Here is a 21,219-nt window from a genome sequence, read left to right on the forward strand (position 1 = left end):
CTCGTTTGAAAGGTAATTAATTCCCTTTCAATCAAAATTTCGGAGGATGTTTACCAATCTTGTCTAGTTAATTGCAGCAATTACCTCCATGGTCGATTAGTTTTGTCTAAAGGGGATAAGTCTTTATCGTCTAAAGACTTGTACACTAAACTCTTACAATTGTGGAAACCTCTTTATCGATGGAAGATGATTCCTTTGGGTAGAGTTTTTTTTTTTAAATTTTGTTTCTCCACTGCTGATGATCTTAGAAGTGTTTGGTCGAATGACTTTTGGAACTTGAAGCCTGGATTGTTACGCTTATCGCGTTGGTCTCCGGATTTTAATCTCCCTAATCAGACTCAAACCCATAGTTAGGTATGGGTCCGTTTTCATTATCTTCCATTAGAATATTGGCAAGATGAAATCCTTTTTGAGATAGCTGGGGCTATTGGTACCCCTATAATAATTGATGAGAATACTAGAAACAATTCATTTGGTCATTATGCTCGTGTTCTAGTAGATATCAATTTTGCTGGATTTATTCCTGATACTCTGTGTTTTGAAAGAGATAATTTTTCTTTTGACATTGAGATTGAGTATGAACATCCCAGGTATGGGGATAAGGCTCAGAGTTATGCAGTTAATTCTCTAACAGAATGTTGATGTGACAGTTAGTGAGTCCTAGTTATTTTAGGGTTAAATATGTTTTTTGATCTCTACATTTTGCATGACTTTGAAGAATAGTCCTTACATTTTGGGACTCACTAACTGGCACATCAGCATTCCATTAGAGAATTAACATCAGTGACTAATTTTGATAATGAATATAAAATGTGAGGATTTTTAAAACATTTAATGAAATGTAGGGACTATTCTTCAAAGGATCGAAAAATGTAAGGACTAAAAACATATTTAACCCTTTTTTTATCTATATAAGTTTATACTTTATTTTACCTAATTATTTAATTTAACCACATGAAAAAAATAAAGATTATATTAATTTATTTTTCAGTTATTTTATTTTATATATATTTTTTAATATGTATTTAGCACATGTCACTACACTAGTTTTAGCGTAAAAAATACAGTTGTGAATATATTTGACCATGTTTATCCAAACACGGTTCCTATATATCAATAAAGTTGGATAATATTAGACATAAAAAGAGACATGGCTTATGTAATAGGTTAACAGTTTCCCCTTTATGCTTTTCCTAATCTTCTTTTTAATGTTATTAAGAAACACATAACATGAAAAATTATTCGCATAACATGATTTTCTACTAAAAGAAACAAAAACAAATGAAACCCTTTGGTACGTACCACGTAGTTGAACCTAGTACTAAAACAAATTCCTTTCCATAAGAATGAAGGTAATCTAAAACAAGTTGCTTTCCTTAATATAATCAGCCTATACAAAGAAACATTAGAGTTTGTGAAATCCAGTTAAGCATGTTCTATTATTATATATAAATAATTGGTAATATGGTATTAGCCCCTTACTAAAGCAAGCATCCATAATTGCTGAACGTGAAGGACCTGTGTCATATGTATGTTTTATGTAAATCATCCTGTTTAAGAAAACTTGGTTTCTTCCGACATATATTAGCAGGAGTATCAAACTTTACCTTCTGTTTGTGCTCAGCTCAAGTGTGAACAATTAATTAATCCTAAACTAATACTTAAAATGAAAATGTTTGCGAAAAAAATCTTTCTCTTCTGCAGCATTTGATAGAGCTGAACAGAAAAAAGAAAAAAAAAAATGCACATAAGTTTCATCCCTGGAGAATTACAAGACTTATGGGATCTATGGGGCTTAGAAATACTAATGCTAATGAGTTTCACAATCCAAGTTATCCTCACGGTTTACGGCAGCCGTAGAAAGGATATCCCAGGTATGGGGATAAGGCTCACAGTTTGGTTTACCTATTTACTCTCGGCTTCACTTGCGAAAATCATCATAGGAAAACTCACTATAATACCTGAAAGTGATCCAGATGAGCGAAACATTAGACGTGAACTCAAGGCATTGTTTGCACCGTTACTTCTCGTTCAAATTGGAAATCCGGATGCCATAACTGCATACTCAATTGAAGACAATAGACTCGGATTAAGGCAACTGCTTACCCTTGTTTTACAAGTAGCTGTTGTGATTTGGATCATTGTGAGGAGCTGGACACATTCTCATCTCTCTTATCTTTACCTTCCATTACTCGTCTCCGGCTTAATTAAGTATGGAGAAGTTGTGTGGACTCTCAAGTCAGCTCTTACTAAAACATCTGGTATAATAACCGTTCAAGAGATCGATGATCAAGAAGCAAACATGCCTGCTTTATTCAGATTCCTTCCAGATGATATTCCGAATATTGAATTGATCTTGAAGGCTTATTACCGCTTTATCTCCTTGAAGCCTCATCGCGAAAACTGGCTATATCAGCCTCTGTATGATTCTCTACCATGGATGTCAATCGATGAGTATTCGCCGGAGGATATCTTCCACATCACAGATGCAGAACTCAGCTTCATGTATGATGTGTTATACACGAAAGCGCCTATAATCTACACCAAAGCAGGTTGTATTCTTCGTGTTGTGAGTTTCTCGCATTTAGTTATGACTCTATGTGGATTTTCAATCTTATTCAGAGAAGACTTTTCACGCCATTGGAAAGCCTGTTTTATAGTTGGTATGTTAGGGGGAGCTGTTCTTTTGGAGGCATACCAGATTGCGCAATTACCTTTCTCAGATTGGGCGATTGTTCAAATGATCAAGCACCAACATCGTCCATTTATGATTCCATGCCTACGGATTCTAGGACCTAGGGCAACCAATTGGAAAAGGTGGTCAAATACGTTGGCACAGTTTAACTTGATGAGCTTTTGCATCCATCATGACATCCCATTGAAGTGTGGAAGAATTCTCAAGTTCCGAGGAATCGACATGATGTTGAAGAAGAACAAGAATAGGAAGCGTGTACCATTTCCGAAGGAATTGAAAGTTCTAATGGTTGAAGAAATGAAAGATATCGATAGAGACAGAGGACTAAAGCCATTCAACCATAGGGGAGACTGGTCACTTGGAAGGTATGATTGTCTCAATGATTTGAAATGGAGTGTTAAAAGAGATTTTGACAAGAGCATCACCATATGGCACATTGCAACTGATATATGTTATTATTCTGATTCGGAAACTAATGCACAATATTGCACCAAAATCCAAATGGCCAAATCATTGTCAGATTATATGATGTACCTTCTCGCGTTGCGTCCTCATATGCTTTCCATGACAACAACCGGTATAATCTTTCGACACGCCTGCGACAAACTCAAATCCTTGTTGCTACAACAAGAAGAATCTGTGAAAGATGAAAAAGAAGCTTGTAGGATTTTGAGAATGGAAAGACTTCCACATTACTCGAATTCTGAGAGGAAATCAGAAACTGTTGTCACATCAAAATGGCACATACTAAGGGATGCTCAAAGACTGGCTAGGAATTTAATGGTTAGGGAAAACAGATGGGAAATCATATGTAGTGTGTGGGTGGAGATGTTGTGTTATGCTGCAGCCAATTGCAATGTAGATTATCATTCAGAACAAATAAGAAGAGGTGGAGGTTTGATAACTCATGTTTGGATTTTGTTAGCTCACAAGACAGATAAATATCACATTAGTGACTAACTTCAGAAATGGGAGCCATCTTCAATGTAGTTTTTTAATTACCTAACTGCAGTTTCTACATTTAAAGATCAATGGATCATAGTGTGTGTACACACACACGGAGTTCGTTAAGGTTAATGTTTGTACCACATCCATCCTGTACATTTTTTTAATTTCAAATTGGTCATTTATCTCTTCAACAGTTTGCATTGTTACCCTTTTCCATCTAACCCCGCTAAACAATGCTCATGTGGCTATTAAATGCCGACGTGGCATATCTTAGTTAGCAAATTATCTATTTTTTAGTAAATTTTATTAAAAATTTAAAATAAAACTATAAAACAGAAATTCAAAATCATCATCTTCATTCCATTCTTCATCTTCAACCTTTTCATATTCACAACCTTCAAGCCACCCAGAAAATAAAAATGAAACATCGATATTACACTATACAAAACTATTGGGTGGTAGTTTCCAACTCAATCTATCCCAATGAGTTTGTTGTAGTGACGAATGCTGCTCCTCAACTTGACGTGCATTCCGCCATTCTGTTGAGATCCAGTACCCTCTAAATATTTTTTGCAAATTGATGGTCCCAAATTGGGTGCAGTCCCCTCTATGAATAATTTCTGCAATCCCCTCATTTTGATGGTCCCAAATTGATGCATTTCTACTCTTCCACAAGTTCCAAATATTCATAGCAAACATATATTATCTTTCTTTGACAATATATTCCATAAGTAGAAAATCATACTTCAAATACTATCATGTTGCAGCTAGGCCTGGTGTATGCAATGAATCAGATTAAGTTTCACTCAAGTTAATCTACTTTTGTTGCATTGCATCAGAATATGTGCCGCTGTTTCCGGGACATCATTGCACCCAGTGGCGGAGCCACGTACAGCTGAGAGGATGCAGCTGCATCCCCTGAAATTGTGAGATTTGTACCAAATTTTCTATCTCATATGATTATGAATCCCCTCATATTTGAGATTTGCACCACCTGACTCAAAGATAAAACCATAAAGGACCAAGCGGTGCAGTAACATATTTTGACTTTGTTTATTATTAATTAATTAGTTAACGGCAAATGCTATATACATATTACTTTCTAGTAATTCATTCATTAGTTACCCTTCTAAAAGAAAAGTGTAATTCATAACTTTTTTGTTAGAGTAATCTTTGATCACTGTGTCAAAAAATCTTTGTTTTCTCTTCATTTATATTTTATTCAATCTCTTCTTCTTTTTTTCCTTTTGTTTTGATAAAGTTTTTTCTTTTCTTTTTATATATTACTCTTCTAAACTTTTAACGGTAAATATTAAAATTGACAAGTCAATATGCGTTGATTCAATCGATAAAAAATTTATTCATACAACATAATTGTGTAGGTTCAACTCTCTTTATCGATTATATTTGCAAAATTTTATCCAAATGAATTTTGTCCAACTAAATTGGTGATACTTGATCATAAAAAACAAAAGCGATCTTTCAAAAATTGGTCGAAACTAAAAGTCATACTCCCTTTTGTCCCGTATTAGATGACATGTTTGACATTCTGCACTATTGACCTTACATACTTTGATCATTTTAATATACAAAGATAAATAATATCATATAAGTTGTTGTTGTATTCGTCTAGAAGAATATTTTCAAAATCTAAAATTTTCATAATTTTATTAATAGATAATTTAAGATATTAAAGATAAAAAAATATGCATTGATATAATTTTTTCAATATACAATTTGAGTCTGCTATATTTTCTTTCTTTTACAATCATTACAATATAATTTTCAATAGATGATTTTTATGATTATTTCAATTGATAATTAAAGTTCAAAAGTTTGAACCCGCTGACTCGGGGTCCTGGCAATGCCACATTTGCACCATGGACAGTCTGTTCCAATTTGAACACCTTTCTCATTCAGAGTTCAGACTCACACAACTCGGCAAGCAATTTCAAGCTAGGTGCCAAACAAATTTCTAACCTTTGGTGGTACAGCTAGTTTCTAAATCAACATCCAATCCCCCTCGACTTCCAGAGCTCCATTTTTCACTAATTCTGTTAGACAGAACTTATAGGCTGAGCGGACACTCTAAACTCCATGCGTATCCGGTCTCCATATTCGCTCATCATGTGCAACTGAATTAAATAACGGTGTGTTTAGAGCATCAAACAGTGAATGTGAGCTTAAATAATGCTGCAACACATCCAATTTCCATGATTTCTGCCCAGGCTGAAGCAGTTCCTTCGTATTAAGTTGCAGCAGCTGATTGCATTGCAAAACAGGCTGTGCTAAACTGCTGTTTACGAGCCACCTATCTTGAAAAATCCCGGATTTTATCTCCATTACCAATCGTCCACTGTGTTCCTTGCTTAACCATGGGTATAGCCTCGTGAATACTCTTCCACACATAACTGGAATTGTGTCCTTTCTTTGCTTCAAAAATATAATTCCTCGGATAATACCAGGCTTTAAAAAGTCTCGCTACTAATAACTCCGGTTGAGACATTAACCACCAAACTTGCTTGCCAAGAAGTGCCATATTGAACATATATAAATTCTTCTAACTCATACCTCCATCTCTTTTATGGACGGATAGTTTATCCCACGATAGCCACTTGATTCCCTTGTTCCTATTTCCACCATTTTCCCACCAAAAAGAATTCATGATTTTCTCAATTTCGTCTCCAATAGATGATGGAATTAGAAAAATACTCATGAAGTAGGTAGGAATAGATTGAAGCACAGATTTAATCATCAACTTTTTTCCCACCTTAGATAAAGAGCGTCCTCCCCACGAGTTAATCTTCCTCCACACTCAGTCCTTAATGTATTTAAACATGTCCTTCTTGTTCCTCCCTATCATGGAAGGAAAGCCAAGATATTTATCGGTTCCTATTGCAATGTTGATTTGTAAATACCTTCGTTATACAATATTTTTAGAGTGGACAGAAATGGATAACTTGGACGCAGTTACTTGGTCTCCTCATATGGTAGTTATTGACTTGGAATTCAACGGGAACTTGACTGCTTGTGTGAATTCCTTCTCTTCCTCTATTTCTTCTTCCAGACCCATTCTCATCTCTCGTGCTCCACGAAAGCTCAATGACCTTCTTCACAAGGAGGAATCAGAATTTAAACCATCATTTCATCAATATTTGAAGACTATGGAATCATCTTCCAAAGCCATAACTATGGAATGCGCTTACTGTAACAGCCCGATTTTTAGCTAGATTTATTTCAATTACTTTTATTATGTGTTTGTGTGTGATTATTTGTGCTTGTGTGTATTTAATTGTCATCGGGTGCATTTACGTGGATTACCGTATTAAAAGGGTATTTTAGTCATTTGGCGGGTAAGGGTAAAATGGTAATTTTGGTGAGAATTATTTTAATAATTAGTGAGAACCCTTATTTTACTAAGTTACTAAGATAGTGATTAGATTTTACCGTTAGTGACATTTTACCGTTATTAATTGAAATATCGTTTGGAGTGTAGTAATATTTTTGGTTTGAATAGAAATGGGTTAAGCCCACTAGAAACTAAATTAAGCCCATTAGTGGAGATAACACTAGGGTTGTGTTAGAAGAACCAATTCATTCATTTCACAAACATTTCTAGAGAGAGGTAGAGAGAGAAAGAGGTGAAGAGAAGAGAAAAAGGGTTTTGGAGAGAAGAGCTTGAGGAATCAAGATTGGGTGAGCTTATGAGCTAAAGTGAAGCCTAAGTTGGGATTAATCTTTATCTAAGGTAAGGGGTTAGTCTTTATCATAATCATTTGATTAATTCTTTTTCTCTTGATTCTATGCATAATTGATTATGAGAATAAGTGATTATCATGAACCCAATCTTTGAAATTCGTGCTTATGTTGTAGAGATATGTTTGGATATGTTAATTTGATGTTAAATGAATGGTTGATGATGAAATTGCAAGTTCATGATGTATGAAAATGGGTAGTTTGTAAATTATACTCAATTGGTGAATTATGCATGGTTGTTGATGAATTGTAATATGTTTCATGATCAATAGATGTTGTTGTTGTTAAGTGATGTTATGGATGCTAATTCATGGCTTGGGTAGCATGATTCATAATTTTGTTGTTGTGAAATAAGTTGTGTTGTTGGTTTGGTGAAAATGGATACTTATGTGTTTTGCTCAATTGTTGGATTGGGATATTGTGTTGTTGAATTATGGTTGAATTCATGTCTAAATGAAGTGTTGTTGAAGTAGATATGTTGTGGTTCTTGAATGATATCATGAGTATTCCATTTTATGAAATAAGTTGTTTGTATTGGTGAAGTTGTGCTAGATGTTCAAGTGAAGAACCCAAAGTGAAATTTGATATACAAAGTTGTTGACTGAGTTGTCTATGTGGTTGGATGAGTTAAACTTGATGGAATTTCTGTTTTTATGTTGTGGTTATGATAGTCGAGTCGTTTTGGGAGAAAACGGGAGTTTCGTGTGAAAATTCATTTGTTAACCGTTTTGGAAAATAAGTGTTTGTGTGAGGTTTGTAAAATGAATTTGAGGTTGTTGAAACTGAGATTTTTCTGTGCATTGTGATAGTGCTAAGTGTTAGGAGCATGTAGGCGAAAACGGCATCGAAAATGGATTAACGGTTTGATTTTTATGCGCGAAAACGTAGAAGTTGAAAATCTGATGTTGTCTGTCAAACCACAATCGTGCCACGATTCGGGGCCAACGTGCCACGATTTTGACCAGGTTTTCAGCCTGTCTGATTTTGGAAAAATTGTGCCACGATGGGAAACCAACGTGCCACGATGCTGTTTGACCAAAAACCTCAAAAATGCAATTTTCTTCGCTCCAATTGGTTCCAAACTTCTTCCTAAGTGTAGGGACTTTATCCTAATCATCTAGGGATGTTTTTATGAAAGAAATAGCTTTGTATTAAGGGCTTAGTGAGTCCTTGTGTTTTCTTGACTTTAATGAAACATTTATGATATGAATCTTTGTAAAACTTGAATTTAAGTGAGTTGGCCTATGAAACGTTGATGTATACACTACTGCACTCATATGTGACTTGTGTATATACATGGTTGAGGTCCTAGAGTTTATTTTACTTGGTTTTAGTTCATTTGTTCTAATCATGTAAAAGGTGATATTTCGGATGGGAATGTGAAAAGTTGTGAAATGGGTTTTTCATACGAACTTAAGTTGTTCTTGGATTAATGTTTAATGGTCCGGAGGCAACTTAAATTCATGAATACATGATTGGTTAAGGTTGTTTGAGAACTCTCAACTTGTCTATGTTGTTTTGTCTTGGGAATTGTCAATGTTGGCCGTTTGCCACTTGACACGGTCTTTGGTCGGAAATGTTTCTTGAACTAATTGTCTTATGAATTGTGGTGACTATTCTTATATGGCTAAGTGAAGTTGTATGAATGAATGATTGTATTGGATATGATGTTTATCATGAGATATGTATGTTATCTTACTTAGAATGTAAGGAATGCTTGAATGGTGAAACTATATGTGATAGTTGATGTTGAATGGTTATATGTTGGATATGATATTTGTCATGAGATGTTGTATGTTCTCTTACTTGGAATATGAGAATTGTTTGGAATGGTGAAACTATATGATATAGTTGATGTTGAATGACATTGTTGATTATTGATAATCATGTTGATGTGTGATGGTGAATACTATGATTTATTTGTGTGGGCATGTTTTCTTGATAATGCAATGTTGTGGAGATAATCAATATAATTGGGTGTTGTCCTATATATTGAGTTTGAGATTGTGAATTGTTGTCGCATTATCGAGTCCTTATACATGTCCATGCATCATAGTCGACGTTGCTGTAAAAGGGTTGAGCTCTTTTACTTCGAGATTATTGTAAGGCAGGTGTGAGCCTTACATACGATGTGCAAGTGGCATCGGAAGGTGACGACCTTGTTGAGATTTGGTACCACATGCATTTATGTGTCAATAAGTGCATATCATAACATGAGTCTTATGTGAAATATTTGATTGGTGATGAATTGAGATGAATGATTATTGATGATGTTTGTGATTGATGGTTGTGAATGAATGTTTGTTCCTAATACATGTGATTGGTGATTGTTCATGAAATATGATAACGAATGTTTATGGCTTATGAGTGGTGATTGTTCATGATGTATATGATTGGTGATTGTGTATGAATAACTGTGAATTGATATTTGTTCATGACACATGTGATTGGTGATTATCGATGTGAGATATTGGGGTTTGATGTAAGTATTGATGTGGGAATATGATTATTGATCAAATGCATGATGCTTATATTGAAATATTCATGTTAACTGTTATTTGGATTATGATAATGTAATACTTATCCCCAGTGGATCTGTTATGGACTGCCTGCCTATCTGTATGGATGGGTAGACGTTGTGCAGGTTTAGTTGCTTGGTGAGTTCTTGTGCTTGGTGGATATCTGGAGCTTTCTCCGATATCGGCGTTTAGATGTTTAGTTGGCTCTGATCTAGGCTTCGTTGTGTCGGTCTAGATTAGGTTATCTTGGTTTTTGTTATGTTTGGAGATGACCCGTTTGTTGGGATTTTTGAGATACATCTATGTTGATGTAATTTATTTATTCATAACATGTATATTTGAATTTACTCTGGTTTATATTCCGCTGCGACTGTTGAGGTTTATATACATGTTTATTGATTTTTTTTGAATTTTGAATGTGGCGTAGCCTCTATTTCTTGAATAAATGTATTATTCGCATGTTTAATTGCTTTAATAGAAGTAGGGTGTTACACTTACTAGGAGTTCGATCCCTGCGTTCCACAATTTGACTTTTAGTCAATTTTTAGTTACATCCCAAAAAAATTTCATTTACACTACATTTTAATTAAAAAAATTCAATGATACCGAAATTGGACTTGTTCAAATAAACGACTATGACTGTCATCGTGAGTTTAGTTTAATTGATAAGACAATGCATAATATATATGCAAGGTCCGAGGTTTTAACCCCGACCACCACAAAAATTAAAAACAAATACATCGACTAAATCCTTCAACGAAAAAAACGAATACATAGACTAACTAAACTCAATTTACAAAGATTACCTAAACTTGGTTTATGTAGGCTATGTAAATTACGTTTATGTACAATACCTAATTTGGGTTCAACTAAGTTTGTGAGTGTTGCAACGATTTGAGATGAGCATTCGAATGAACGGTTTTGGATAAAATTGAAAATTTATTTATTTTAAGGGTATTTGATCATTTTGGGGAGCAACAAAGATTTATTGGGGTGTGACTTGAAGTTATCTTTGATTTTTTATATATGTTATTTAATTAAAGGTCTTGTTAACGAGTGCTTCCGCATCACTCTTTAAGTATTTTAAATTAAGTAATTATTTTTTTAAAATGTCAAACTTTTCAATTGCAATGCACTGATTACAGTAACTTTTATAAAAGTTTACCATTTAAGATCCTTAACCAGTGATCCAGAGACACTAGTTAACATTTCTCCTAATTAATTGGTATAAAAAATATATATTTAACAGATGTGGTATGAGGGCTTTGTCACTTGGTTGATTTTATCAACACCTCGAATAATTAATTACAATTTAAGGATATTAGTTTTGTTGGCTCGTTAGATTGGAATAAATTGTTTAAATGACACTCATACTTTAGCCTTTTATGATAATATTTAGGATAGATAATGAGTTAGGAGCTGCTCAAACATGCAAGTATTCTTGCTTTACAATGAATGGTTGGCTTTTATATATCTCATTGTAGAAAGTGGAATGACAATGAAAGTCAGGATTGGATTTGTAAGTTGTTCGCTTTCAGCTAAGGTGCAACATTTCCTTTGGCTTTGCATGAACAATGCAATTCCAACTAACAAGATTCGATGTAAGTGCAACTTGGCAATTTCTCCTTTCTTCTGAAGATGTGGAACCCATGATGAAGATGTGCTTCATTACATTAGGGATTTTGCTTCAGCGAAGGAAGTTTAGCAGCAGATACGGAGTGTTAATCACCCATATTTTTTCAGCTTCACAACCTGGAAAACATCGTTATAAACAATGTCTAAATGACCTTTTGGTAACATGTTTTTAACGGTTATTTGGTGGATTTGACGCTTTGTAAATAATCATACTCATGGAGATAGGCAATGTATAATCTAAAATATTCTTCATTCTATAGATATCATTTGTACCGATTTAACTTTTGTTAATATTACCTCTCTGAGTACCACAATAATTATCCCATTGATAAGTGAACTCTTCCTCAAGATGGACGTGTAAAGTTTAATATTGATGAAGATTGTGGTTCTTTCGGTGACAATCATGGTGTTGGTTGTTTACTTTGTGATTAGAGGCGATTGCTAGTATAGTCAAGGGGTAGCAATGGCTACCCCAAAAAACCATATTGAATGAGTAGTATGTATGTTATTATATATTTGGCTACCCCTAATAATATTTATTTGACTACCCCAAGTTTGATTTTAGTTGAAATAATTTTTTCTGACTTTGATTAATTTTCAGAACTTTGAATTACTTGATCTCGTCTCACAGAAATTGAAGAATATATCTCTAATAATATTGTTTTTATTAAACAAAGAAAATATTACAATAGCAACAAATTTTATCTGTTACTATTAGTCCAAAACATATATCATATAGTCTCAACATCCATCCCATTAATATTGTTATATTAAAATTATAATATTATTAACTTATTAATAAATATGTTTGGACAAATGAAAGGAAATAACATTTTATTTATATTAAAAAGGATATTGCAAGTCACTTAAACTCATAGGCACTTATGGATGAATTTGAGTATTTGAAGGATCGTCGAGTTCGACTTTTATAAATAGCTACTATCAGTTTTAATTTCTTACATTGTTGATTTTTACGTACAATCATTTGTTCCGTTGTTGTTGTTTTTTTTTTTTTTTTTTTTTTTGTAAAATCCGTTGCTTTTGCATTTTTTATATAATATTTTTTTATTGTTTTAAGTGTTTTCGACATGTGTTTTGATATAGAAATCACCTAGATTTTTTATCAAAGTTCGCACCCTATTTCAAAACTAAATATGAACTTTTGGTTGAGATTCTCCATGCAAGTTGAAGCTGAGACTTTATCCTAATTTTTTTTAACTAAAATCAAAATCAATTTGACAAGTTAATTCAATTAAAATAATTTTTTTTCAAGTAATCAAAATCAATTTTATTTGTGGTAAAATTGAACTTATTTTTATTTTTTATTTTTTTAATGTGAGTGGTAAAATTAAACATTCTTTGTTTAAATTAAATAACTACAATTATGACCATTTTGATAAATTGAAACGACGTCGTTTCCCGAAGCATGTATAAAGAAGTAAAACCCTACTGGGACTTCGGAGAAGACGGAAAAAGAAGAAACAGCTTGCAAGCATGGAGGAAGAAGAAAGCGAGAAGAGAACAGTGAGAATATTCGTCGGAGGAATAGGCGAAGCGGTAACCTCCGATGACATTCGAAGACTGTTCGAATCATTAGGTAGCGTTCAATCACTCGAAACCATTCGTACCAAAGGTCGCAGTCTCGCTTACCTTGATTTCCTTGCTGATTCTAAATCCCTTTCCAAGCTTTTCAGTAAGGTACCAATTTTTCTCACTTCACTTAATCACTTCAATCATGTTTTAAATTATTCAATTAAATTTTTAGTTTATTTATTGATACGACAATTGTGATTGATTGAAAGTGTAGAAAAAATGTTTTTATATGAAATGTAGTCATATATGAATTAAGGGTTTGTTTGAATTGACTTATTTGAGTTTATCGGCTGACATAAATACTTACGAGACTGTTTGGGAGAAACTATGTTTCAGCTTGTTTTCATAAGCTCTTTCGGTCAACTTATGAAAACAGCTTATAGATTGTATGAAAACGATTTCAATTAATTACTTCCGTTACATTTTTATTATTTTATTTAAATTTTGATACATGTGACTTTAAAGTTGGTAAGGTTAAAGTTAATTTTTTTTAATGATATGACGATTTTGATTGATTGACTGTGTAAAAATCTTTGTTTTGACAATGTATATGAATTAAGAATAGGTTTGGATTGACTTGTTTGAACTTATCTACTCATATAAACACTTGGGAGAATTTTTGAGAGAGCTATGGAAACACCTTATGCTGTTTTGACAATGTATATGAATTAAGAGTCAGTTTGGATTGACTTATATGCATAAGCTGTTTTTATCTTGATTCCGTAAGCTCTCTTGGAAAACTTATGAAAACAAATAACTTGAATGAAAGCAATTTAAATACATTTTATCTTTCGGTATAGAAATAGCTTATGCATAAGTGCTTATAGCTTGTAACTGTTTAGTTAAGTTGTTTATCCAAAGAGGACCTAAATCCTTACATTTAATTCCATGTCATTCATATTTTATTTTTAAAAAAATAATGATTATGTTGGCATTGCAGTATAATGGGTGTGTTTGGAAAGGTGGAAAGCTGAAACTTGAAAAGGCTAAAGAGCATTACCTTGATCGTTTGAAAAAAGAATGGGAAGAAGATGCAATTCTTAGTATCGAACCACCAGCTTCTGATGTTTCTACTCATAAGGAGGATTTGGTAAAGGAAAAGCCTAATGCAAGGCGCATTGTAGATCCAGATGCAAAGCCTCTCAATATTTACTTCCCAAGATTAAGAACGGTCTGTTACCAATATAACCTGTTTACTCTTGATTTATTTTAGTATGTTCTATTATATGATTTATTGTTTTTGCTATTTGTGGTAAAGTCTATGGCAGATTGCTCTTCTTTTATATTGTGATGAGATAGGTTTGGTCAAGGTTTAAATAGAAGTTGCATTGCGATTCTTGATATATTGCAGGTATTTGCGGTTAAATATCAATGATACGGTCACAATTTTGATTTCTTAGACATCAAAAGCCTTGACGTTAAGGCCACGATCACAGTTATGGATAGTAATTGTGATCGGGTGGCAGAAGGATTTTGGAATGATTAGGGTTTTCTAGGGTGGACTGTAAATAGTGTAGAGAACAGGTGGCTTGAAGGATATTGGGAATAGTTTGAGGGTGAGGGGGTGTGGTATGGTGGCAATCATAGTAGAAGGGAGAATTATGGTTAGGTAACATAGGTTGATGTGAACGATATATGTTAGAGTAAATCAAAGGAAGAGTTAACCTTGATTTTGATTAAGTTAACTGTATATGGACATTGAGGAAAGTACACAATTTAGAAAACAGGAAAGGAAACCATGAACTTCAGCAAAAAACAACAACTACCAAGCCTTATCCCACTAATTGGGGTTGGCTGCATGGATCAAATTAAGCCATAATGTTCTATCGTAAACCAAACGAATGTGCGGTGAGCATGGATCAAACACGCGACCTTCGGATCTTCATCTGAGGCTCTCCCAACTGAGCTATCCCCGCAACGAATAACAAAATAAATTTACTTAATCTGAAGGGTCTGATTGCATTGCATAATATAATCAGGTAAGTAGAAATTTATTGCAATATAGTAAAACTAAAAACCATGATTGAAAGCACTGCATCTGTTTTAATTGGTGGTCCTCCAAGAGTTTTGAATTGAAAACATGATCCAGTAATGATTGAGACTCTCTAGTCTCTACCGCGACTTAAGAGTGAATTAAAAGTTAAAGCCACAGTAAAGTGACTCTATGCCAAAAACTATACACCATGATATGTGGCAGGAATTATTGTGTAGTGCTAGGAATATTATATAAATAAGGCATTCATATCTTGATTATTTATGTGGAATCGGTAGTCAGTATCTAATCATTATATTAGTTCAGAATGTAGGGAGATATTTGACCTTTAAGGCTTTTCTTGTAGCTATTTGCATACTGCTCACTTTGTTCATTTTTGTAACTAAAGCTCCTCTTGCGAACTGCATCCTTATTGAGGAATTGTAACTAATATTACCTATGTTCCTAAATCTTTTGACCTCTTTCCCTTAATCTATTGAGAAAAAAATTGTCCCATAGTGTAAGCCTCATTTCAAATTACTTTTATACATATATATATTTTTTTTCAAATACCCTTAAGTAATACAACTAAGTGTCTTGAATAATGAAAAGTCAAAATTGATCACAAAAGGCTATTTAGGACACATTAAATATTCCATCTACTTTTCTTAATATACTATGAAAATTGTAGAATGTTTGTGAAAAGGAACAGATGTAGTAATTGAAGTAGAACTTTTACATTGAAGCAAATTAAAAAAATTAAATGCACAATTTCCAAGAAAAAATTTCCACATTGGGTTCTTAACATGTGCCCTCACATGTTAGCATTTCTATTGTTTAATTATACAGATTTTATATTTGCTTCTGCATAAATATTTCATTACTAAATCAACTGACTCAAATTTTGCATGCTACAAATATACCTGTGCAGGTTAAATCCATACCATTCAGTGGAACTGGCAAGCACAAATACAGTTTCCAGAATATTAAAGTTGGTCCTCTCCCTGTACATTTCTGTGATTGTGAGGAACATTGCAGTCCTTTTATCACAAAAAAGGAAAAGTTATCTATGAATGGGGAAACTGAAAGGGAAAAGTCAGAAATTGGTGGAATAAATGATGAAGAAATTAACATAATGAATGCTGTGATGAACAAGCTTCTTGAAAAAGAAAAGGTTTCTAACACCAAGCATCTTGGAAAGAAGCACGATTCTTTTGAATCTCTCAGTGTTATTCATTCTAATGAATGTGAAGTAGATAGTGCAACAGATGATGGTGATGATGATGATGATGATCTCATAACCAACATTGCAACAAAGAAAAATAAAGCAGCTTTGACAGGGACCGAAGAACTTGAAAGGATCATGGAAAGTCAGGTTAGTTTCGTATCATTTATTTTTTGTTTGGAAGGGATGTAGTAAATTCAGGTTGGTTCTTGGGTTTGTTTGCCATAACTAGCTAATAAGGTAGTTTTTTTCTCTCTTTTTTTTTTCTTTTTTATAAAATCTGAAAGTTGAGAAACTAATTTTTTGTTAAAAAGCTGTTTAGCTAGGTTATTCAGCTGGAAGTATCAAGTAAATTTAACTGTTGAACTATTTGATAAATGTAAAATGATAAAATACATTATACAAATTCTAGTTTTGTTTTGTAATTGTATACAAAAATACATGTTCAAATAAATATAGTTTTAGCCTTTTAGGCTTTTCAGTTAAGTTTAACTTTTATCTTTTTCTTCTAACTTTACTTCGAGCAGCTCCTTAAAAAACACAACGAATTAGTGATATATTTTTGTTTATCAAATATCTCTATTTTGGTCAAACAAGTTTCTAAGCTAATCAAATAAGCTATAAACCTTTGCTAAAAAAATGTATAAAGTAGCTGAAATGACTAGTCAAATGCCACAGCCCTTTGTTAAGTGTTAGTGTCAGATTTCTTTTATCAAAGAATAGGTAAGCTATTCAATCTATGTAACAGTGATTTTTGGTCTTCAGGAATGGTCCAATAAAACAAATATTGCAGAGGAAGAACCCGTTGAAGCGCAAAAAAGGAGCAAGAGCAATTCCAACAAGGTTAAGAAGAGAAAATCACTTTCCAAATCAGAAAGTGAAAGCAATGGGGTTGCGTCTAGTACCCCTGTAGGCAAGAGTAAAATGCAGACCCTTCTAGATGAGGTGGGATCTGGTGCAAAGCCTACTGAACCAGAATATGATTTTGGGGAGTCTGCCAAAGTTTCATGGTCTCAGAAGTCTTCGTGGAGAGAACTTGTTGGTAAAGGAGGCAATGCTTCATTCAGTGCCTCTCTAATATCGCCGAAGTTTGATTCTGCTGATGATCAGCAAAACTCTGATGGTTCTTACACTTCCTCGTCTACAAACGATGAAACTGAAGACATGGAAAGCGATGAATACCCAGAGAGCGAACCTACCAATACAAAAGTGATAGAAGAGCCTTCCAAATCTCAACCTACCGATACACAAGTGATCGAAGAACATGGTGAAGCTCAAGCTACCAATACAAGAGTTATAGAAGAGCCTGCTGAATCTCTGCCTACCAATGCACAAGTGATAGAAGAACCTGCTGAAGCTCAACCTACCAATAAACAAGTGATAACTGAACCTGCTGAAACTCAGCATAACATAGCACCAAAAATAACCGGCACAGGTGTTTCGTGGTGGCAAAAGAAATCATGGACACAGTTGGCTAATGAGAATAACAGTCCATTCAGCCTTTCACAACTTTTGCCTGACATTAGTTTCCCAGAACAAACGGCCAAAGAACCCATTTTGTACCCTGCCGGTTCCAGTGAGTGCAAGCATAATGGTGCTGATAAGAATACTGTTGATGGAACTGTCACTGATGGCTTCAACTTAGGGGAGATTGTACCAGGGAATAGTGAGCATGCTGGTACCGATGATATAGTTTCTGCTCCAGTAGTTGAGAAAATCGTTGAAACAAGTCCAAGGGAACGATCTGCAAATGTTGAAATAGGAGAAACTTGCTCATTTATGAGAAGTGCCGATTCTTTGAAAGAGTGGAAAAAAGCTAAAGCCGCCGTTAGTGGATCGCTCAAAAGAAAACGCAGTGAGAAGAAGTAAGGGCAAAAATTTCCATACAGCAGAAACAGGACCATTGAGCTACATATGATCTTTTACATGGTTTTTACTTCAACAGGCATAAGTTGGTCTTTACTGTTATACACTAGGTGTAATGTTATGAGGTGGTTAATAGAACTCTACATCACCAATTAATTTTATGTGATAGCCATGTGGTTTTCATCAAATTCTATGTTTTCCTCATTTAATTTTTTAAACAATTATCATTGTAGTACATGTCCGTTCCTGGGCAAATTTTGGTAATCCAGATTCCTTAATGAAGCCTTTTGTGGTCAACAATAGAATTAACCCCATTTTTTGGGGTTAGTTCCAATTTTTGGGACTCAATCCTTAATGGGTATTAGTCCAAATTTATTTTGTTAGATGTTTGAATTATCAGATTTTCGCTTAAATTTCGGTTTTATTTCCTTTTCCTGATTAGGTTTTTGTTACTTAAGATTTTTTTATTATTTCATTCTTTTTTCTAATATATTTTCAGCTGATACAAAAGAAATTCTGACACATGCCCCTCCCCTTAATGAATAAGATCACCCATTCTGAGAAAATAATTAATTATACTCTTTTTTTTTTTTTGAGCAAATTATACTCATTTTTAAGATAAAGTAGTTTCTTTTTAATACTAAAAAGTGCATATTGTGATTGAAGGTGAAAGGATCTATTAAATATGGGATAGTTTAGATACAAATAAGACATTTTTTAATGACTAATGTTGGTTGTTATTTTTGTTATTAGAGTGAATTCGAACTTATTACTTTTCATCACTCAAACCACTATTAAAAAAATCAGTAATACTTTCAGATATTTTATAGTGAAAATTTCAAATAGAAATATTTCAAACAAGCACATAATATGAGGTAGAGGAAGTGACATCTTTCAAATTCCTCCATCGAAAGTTTTCAAAATGTGTTGGTATGGAGAGTTGAAAGGAATACAAAAGGATAAAAGAATGGCTAGACACAATTTTGTTTCAGTATACAAACACTCATTCATAAACACAAGTTACACCATATGTGATTATGGAATGGAAAAGTAAACTAATCTAGTGGTAGAAACTGGTAAAAAAATTATTTTTCCCTTAAAAAAACATATAGCACATCGTGTTGAGGGGGGAGTGACAATAAATTTGTGGCAAGAAGTACCTTATCAAGTAATCCATCAAGGCCAACCTCCCACTGTTCACATATGGTGTGAATAGAAGAGTGATCACCGCTTTCATGACCATTCATGAGGCAGTTGGTAAGCTGAATCACGTACTCTCGTTACAATTTTACAAGTGTACAAAAGCTATTAACACCAATAAGAGACCTCCTTATTGGAACATATGGTATGAAATTAGTTGAACGTTTGAAGACTAAACACCAAGTCATGAAACTTAGAACTAGTGTTGGGAATTGAGAAAAATGGTAGTCCCAAATTGAAAAGAACACAAAGATCAAGAGTGTTTATATAATACAGACATTTTAAGAGTATAAAATATACTTATTAAGTAAGACGTGAATCTTGAGATTTGGTCCGTCCTGCAGACATGTAAGTATGTCGGATGGATTGCAATCTAATGATCATGTCTTATTTAATACAATTTTTTTAGCTTATTTAATCAAGTTGTTTGAGCTCCAGTGGCAAGGAGCTCCTTCCAAGGACGTATCCGGGGAATACCGGGTTCGATTCCCAGGCGAAACAACGCTTGACCAGTGCGCATGCCTCTACGCACGAGCTGGATTAGTCACTCATCATTGGTGGGTTGGAAACCGGTGCAAAAGTCAAAAAAAATTTTTTTTAGCTTATTTCAACATTTTGTGCACTGTCCGGATTTATTTTCACTCTTGCATACATTTTGTTTTGATTCTTAGCTTACTTCAACATAGTGTGATTAATTTTTCATTGAAATTTTTGATTCATTTAGTTACTTTGATATTTGAGTATATGTGCATTTGATTTGGCTACTTATTTTTGTTTTATGAAATTGTATCTGCTTAAGGTGCTTGCAGGATGGGTTTATTTATTTTTCTTTGTAATAATTGGATTATCCTACTTGGTTGGTTATATGTTGCGTAAGTGCATATTATGTGGTCCATTTTTTATCCCGTTATATAATCTAATGTGTTTTATTGTCAAATTATATTCTTCGTCATGTGATTTTAGTTTGTAATTTGAATTGTATTGAGCTTGGTACTGCTAATACTCTCTGTCTTATCTTCTTTTTGATAATGACACTAAGTTTTTTTTTAAAGTTCAAGGTACATATTATGGGGAAGCTTTTACAAATTCAACTTGGTTTAGTTCTAAAGTTTGCATCATCGACGTGGGGTTGGGGTGGGGTGAGGGTGGGGGTAAAGGTAGTTTGAATCCTTGCATTCATTCACTATTTGTTGTTTTTAAAAAAATCGTATAGTTTGTATGTTTTAACCTGTGAATCGTTTCACTTCTGTTTTGACATCTCATTTTATAACTTTGTTTTTCGCTACTTTCCAAAGATCATATAAGTAACATAATACTATTTTTCTAAACAATGAGTTTTTCATAATATCTTCTCTCAACACTCATCTTATACCTTTTATTTTCTTGAAAATTCTTAGATATTGTAACCAAAAAGAAAAATCTTAGATATTGACTGTAAAGTTGAGAACCTTGTGAGTTACTTAGATAAAAAAGATAATTGTACGTTAAATTGTGATATTTTAGGCTTTTGTAAATTGGGGCGATTGAAACCTAAAGGAAAGACTGAGATCTTTCACTTGCAATTGGGATTTTTGGGGGTTTTTCTTCATTCAACGTCTCAAAATCAAATTGACGGCTTGTCAACAATCAAAGATTGAGTGCTCTAGATCAAAGGAGACCTAAGGGTTTGGGTGGCTCATGCAAATATTGAGAAGGCTCTCGAATTGATTGAACTGTCGCATTTGCTTGATTAAGGGTGGTTATCTTTGAGGGTTGGAGGTTGATTCTTGCAAGACAATATTCAAGGGCTAGATCAAGAATCGTTGAAGGA

At 33.7% G+C, this 21,219-nt stretch overlaps 2 protein-coding genes across 2 annotated transcripts; both read left to right on the forward strand.

Annotated features, from left to right (window-relative positions):
• The first annotated feature begins 1,813 nt into the window (after nucleotides 1-1,813).
• Nucleotides 1,814-3,655, forward strand: LOC11417765 (uncharacterized). The gene has a single exon (XM_003595440.2). The coding sequence runs from the start codon at nucleotides 1,814-1,816 to the stop codon at nucleotides 3,653-3,655; it is 1,842 nt and encodes a 613-aa protein (XP_003595488.2).
• A 9,340-nt stretch (nucleotides 3,656-12,995) lies between these two features.
• Nucleotides 12,996-18,557, forward strand: LOC11422911 (protein REPRESSOR OF SILENCING 3). Its single transcript, XM_003595443.4, has 4 exons — nucleotides 12,996-13,251; nucleotides 14,087-14,317; nucleotides 16,050-16,493; nucleotides 17,109-18,557. The coding sequence occupies exons 1-4, from the start codon at nucleotides 13,048-13,050 to the stop codon at nucleotides 18,210-18,212; spliced, it is 1,983 nt and encodes a 660-aa protein (XP_003595491.1). The 5' UTR covers nucleotides 12,996-13,047; the 3' UTR covers nucleotides 18,213-18,557.
• Nucleotides 18,558-21,219: the final 2,662 nt, after the last annotated feature.

The sequence above is a fragment of the Medicago truncatula genome, chromosome 2 (assembly GCF_003473485.1).
Source record: "Medicago truncatula cultivar Jemalong A17 chromosome 2, MtrunA17r5.0-ANR, whole genome shotgun sequence".
NCBI classification, from domain to species: Eukaryota; Viridiplantae; Streptophyta; class Magnoliopsida; order Fabales; family Fabaceae; genus Medicago; species Medicago truncatula.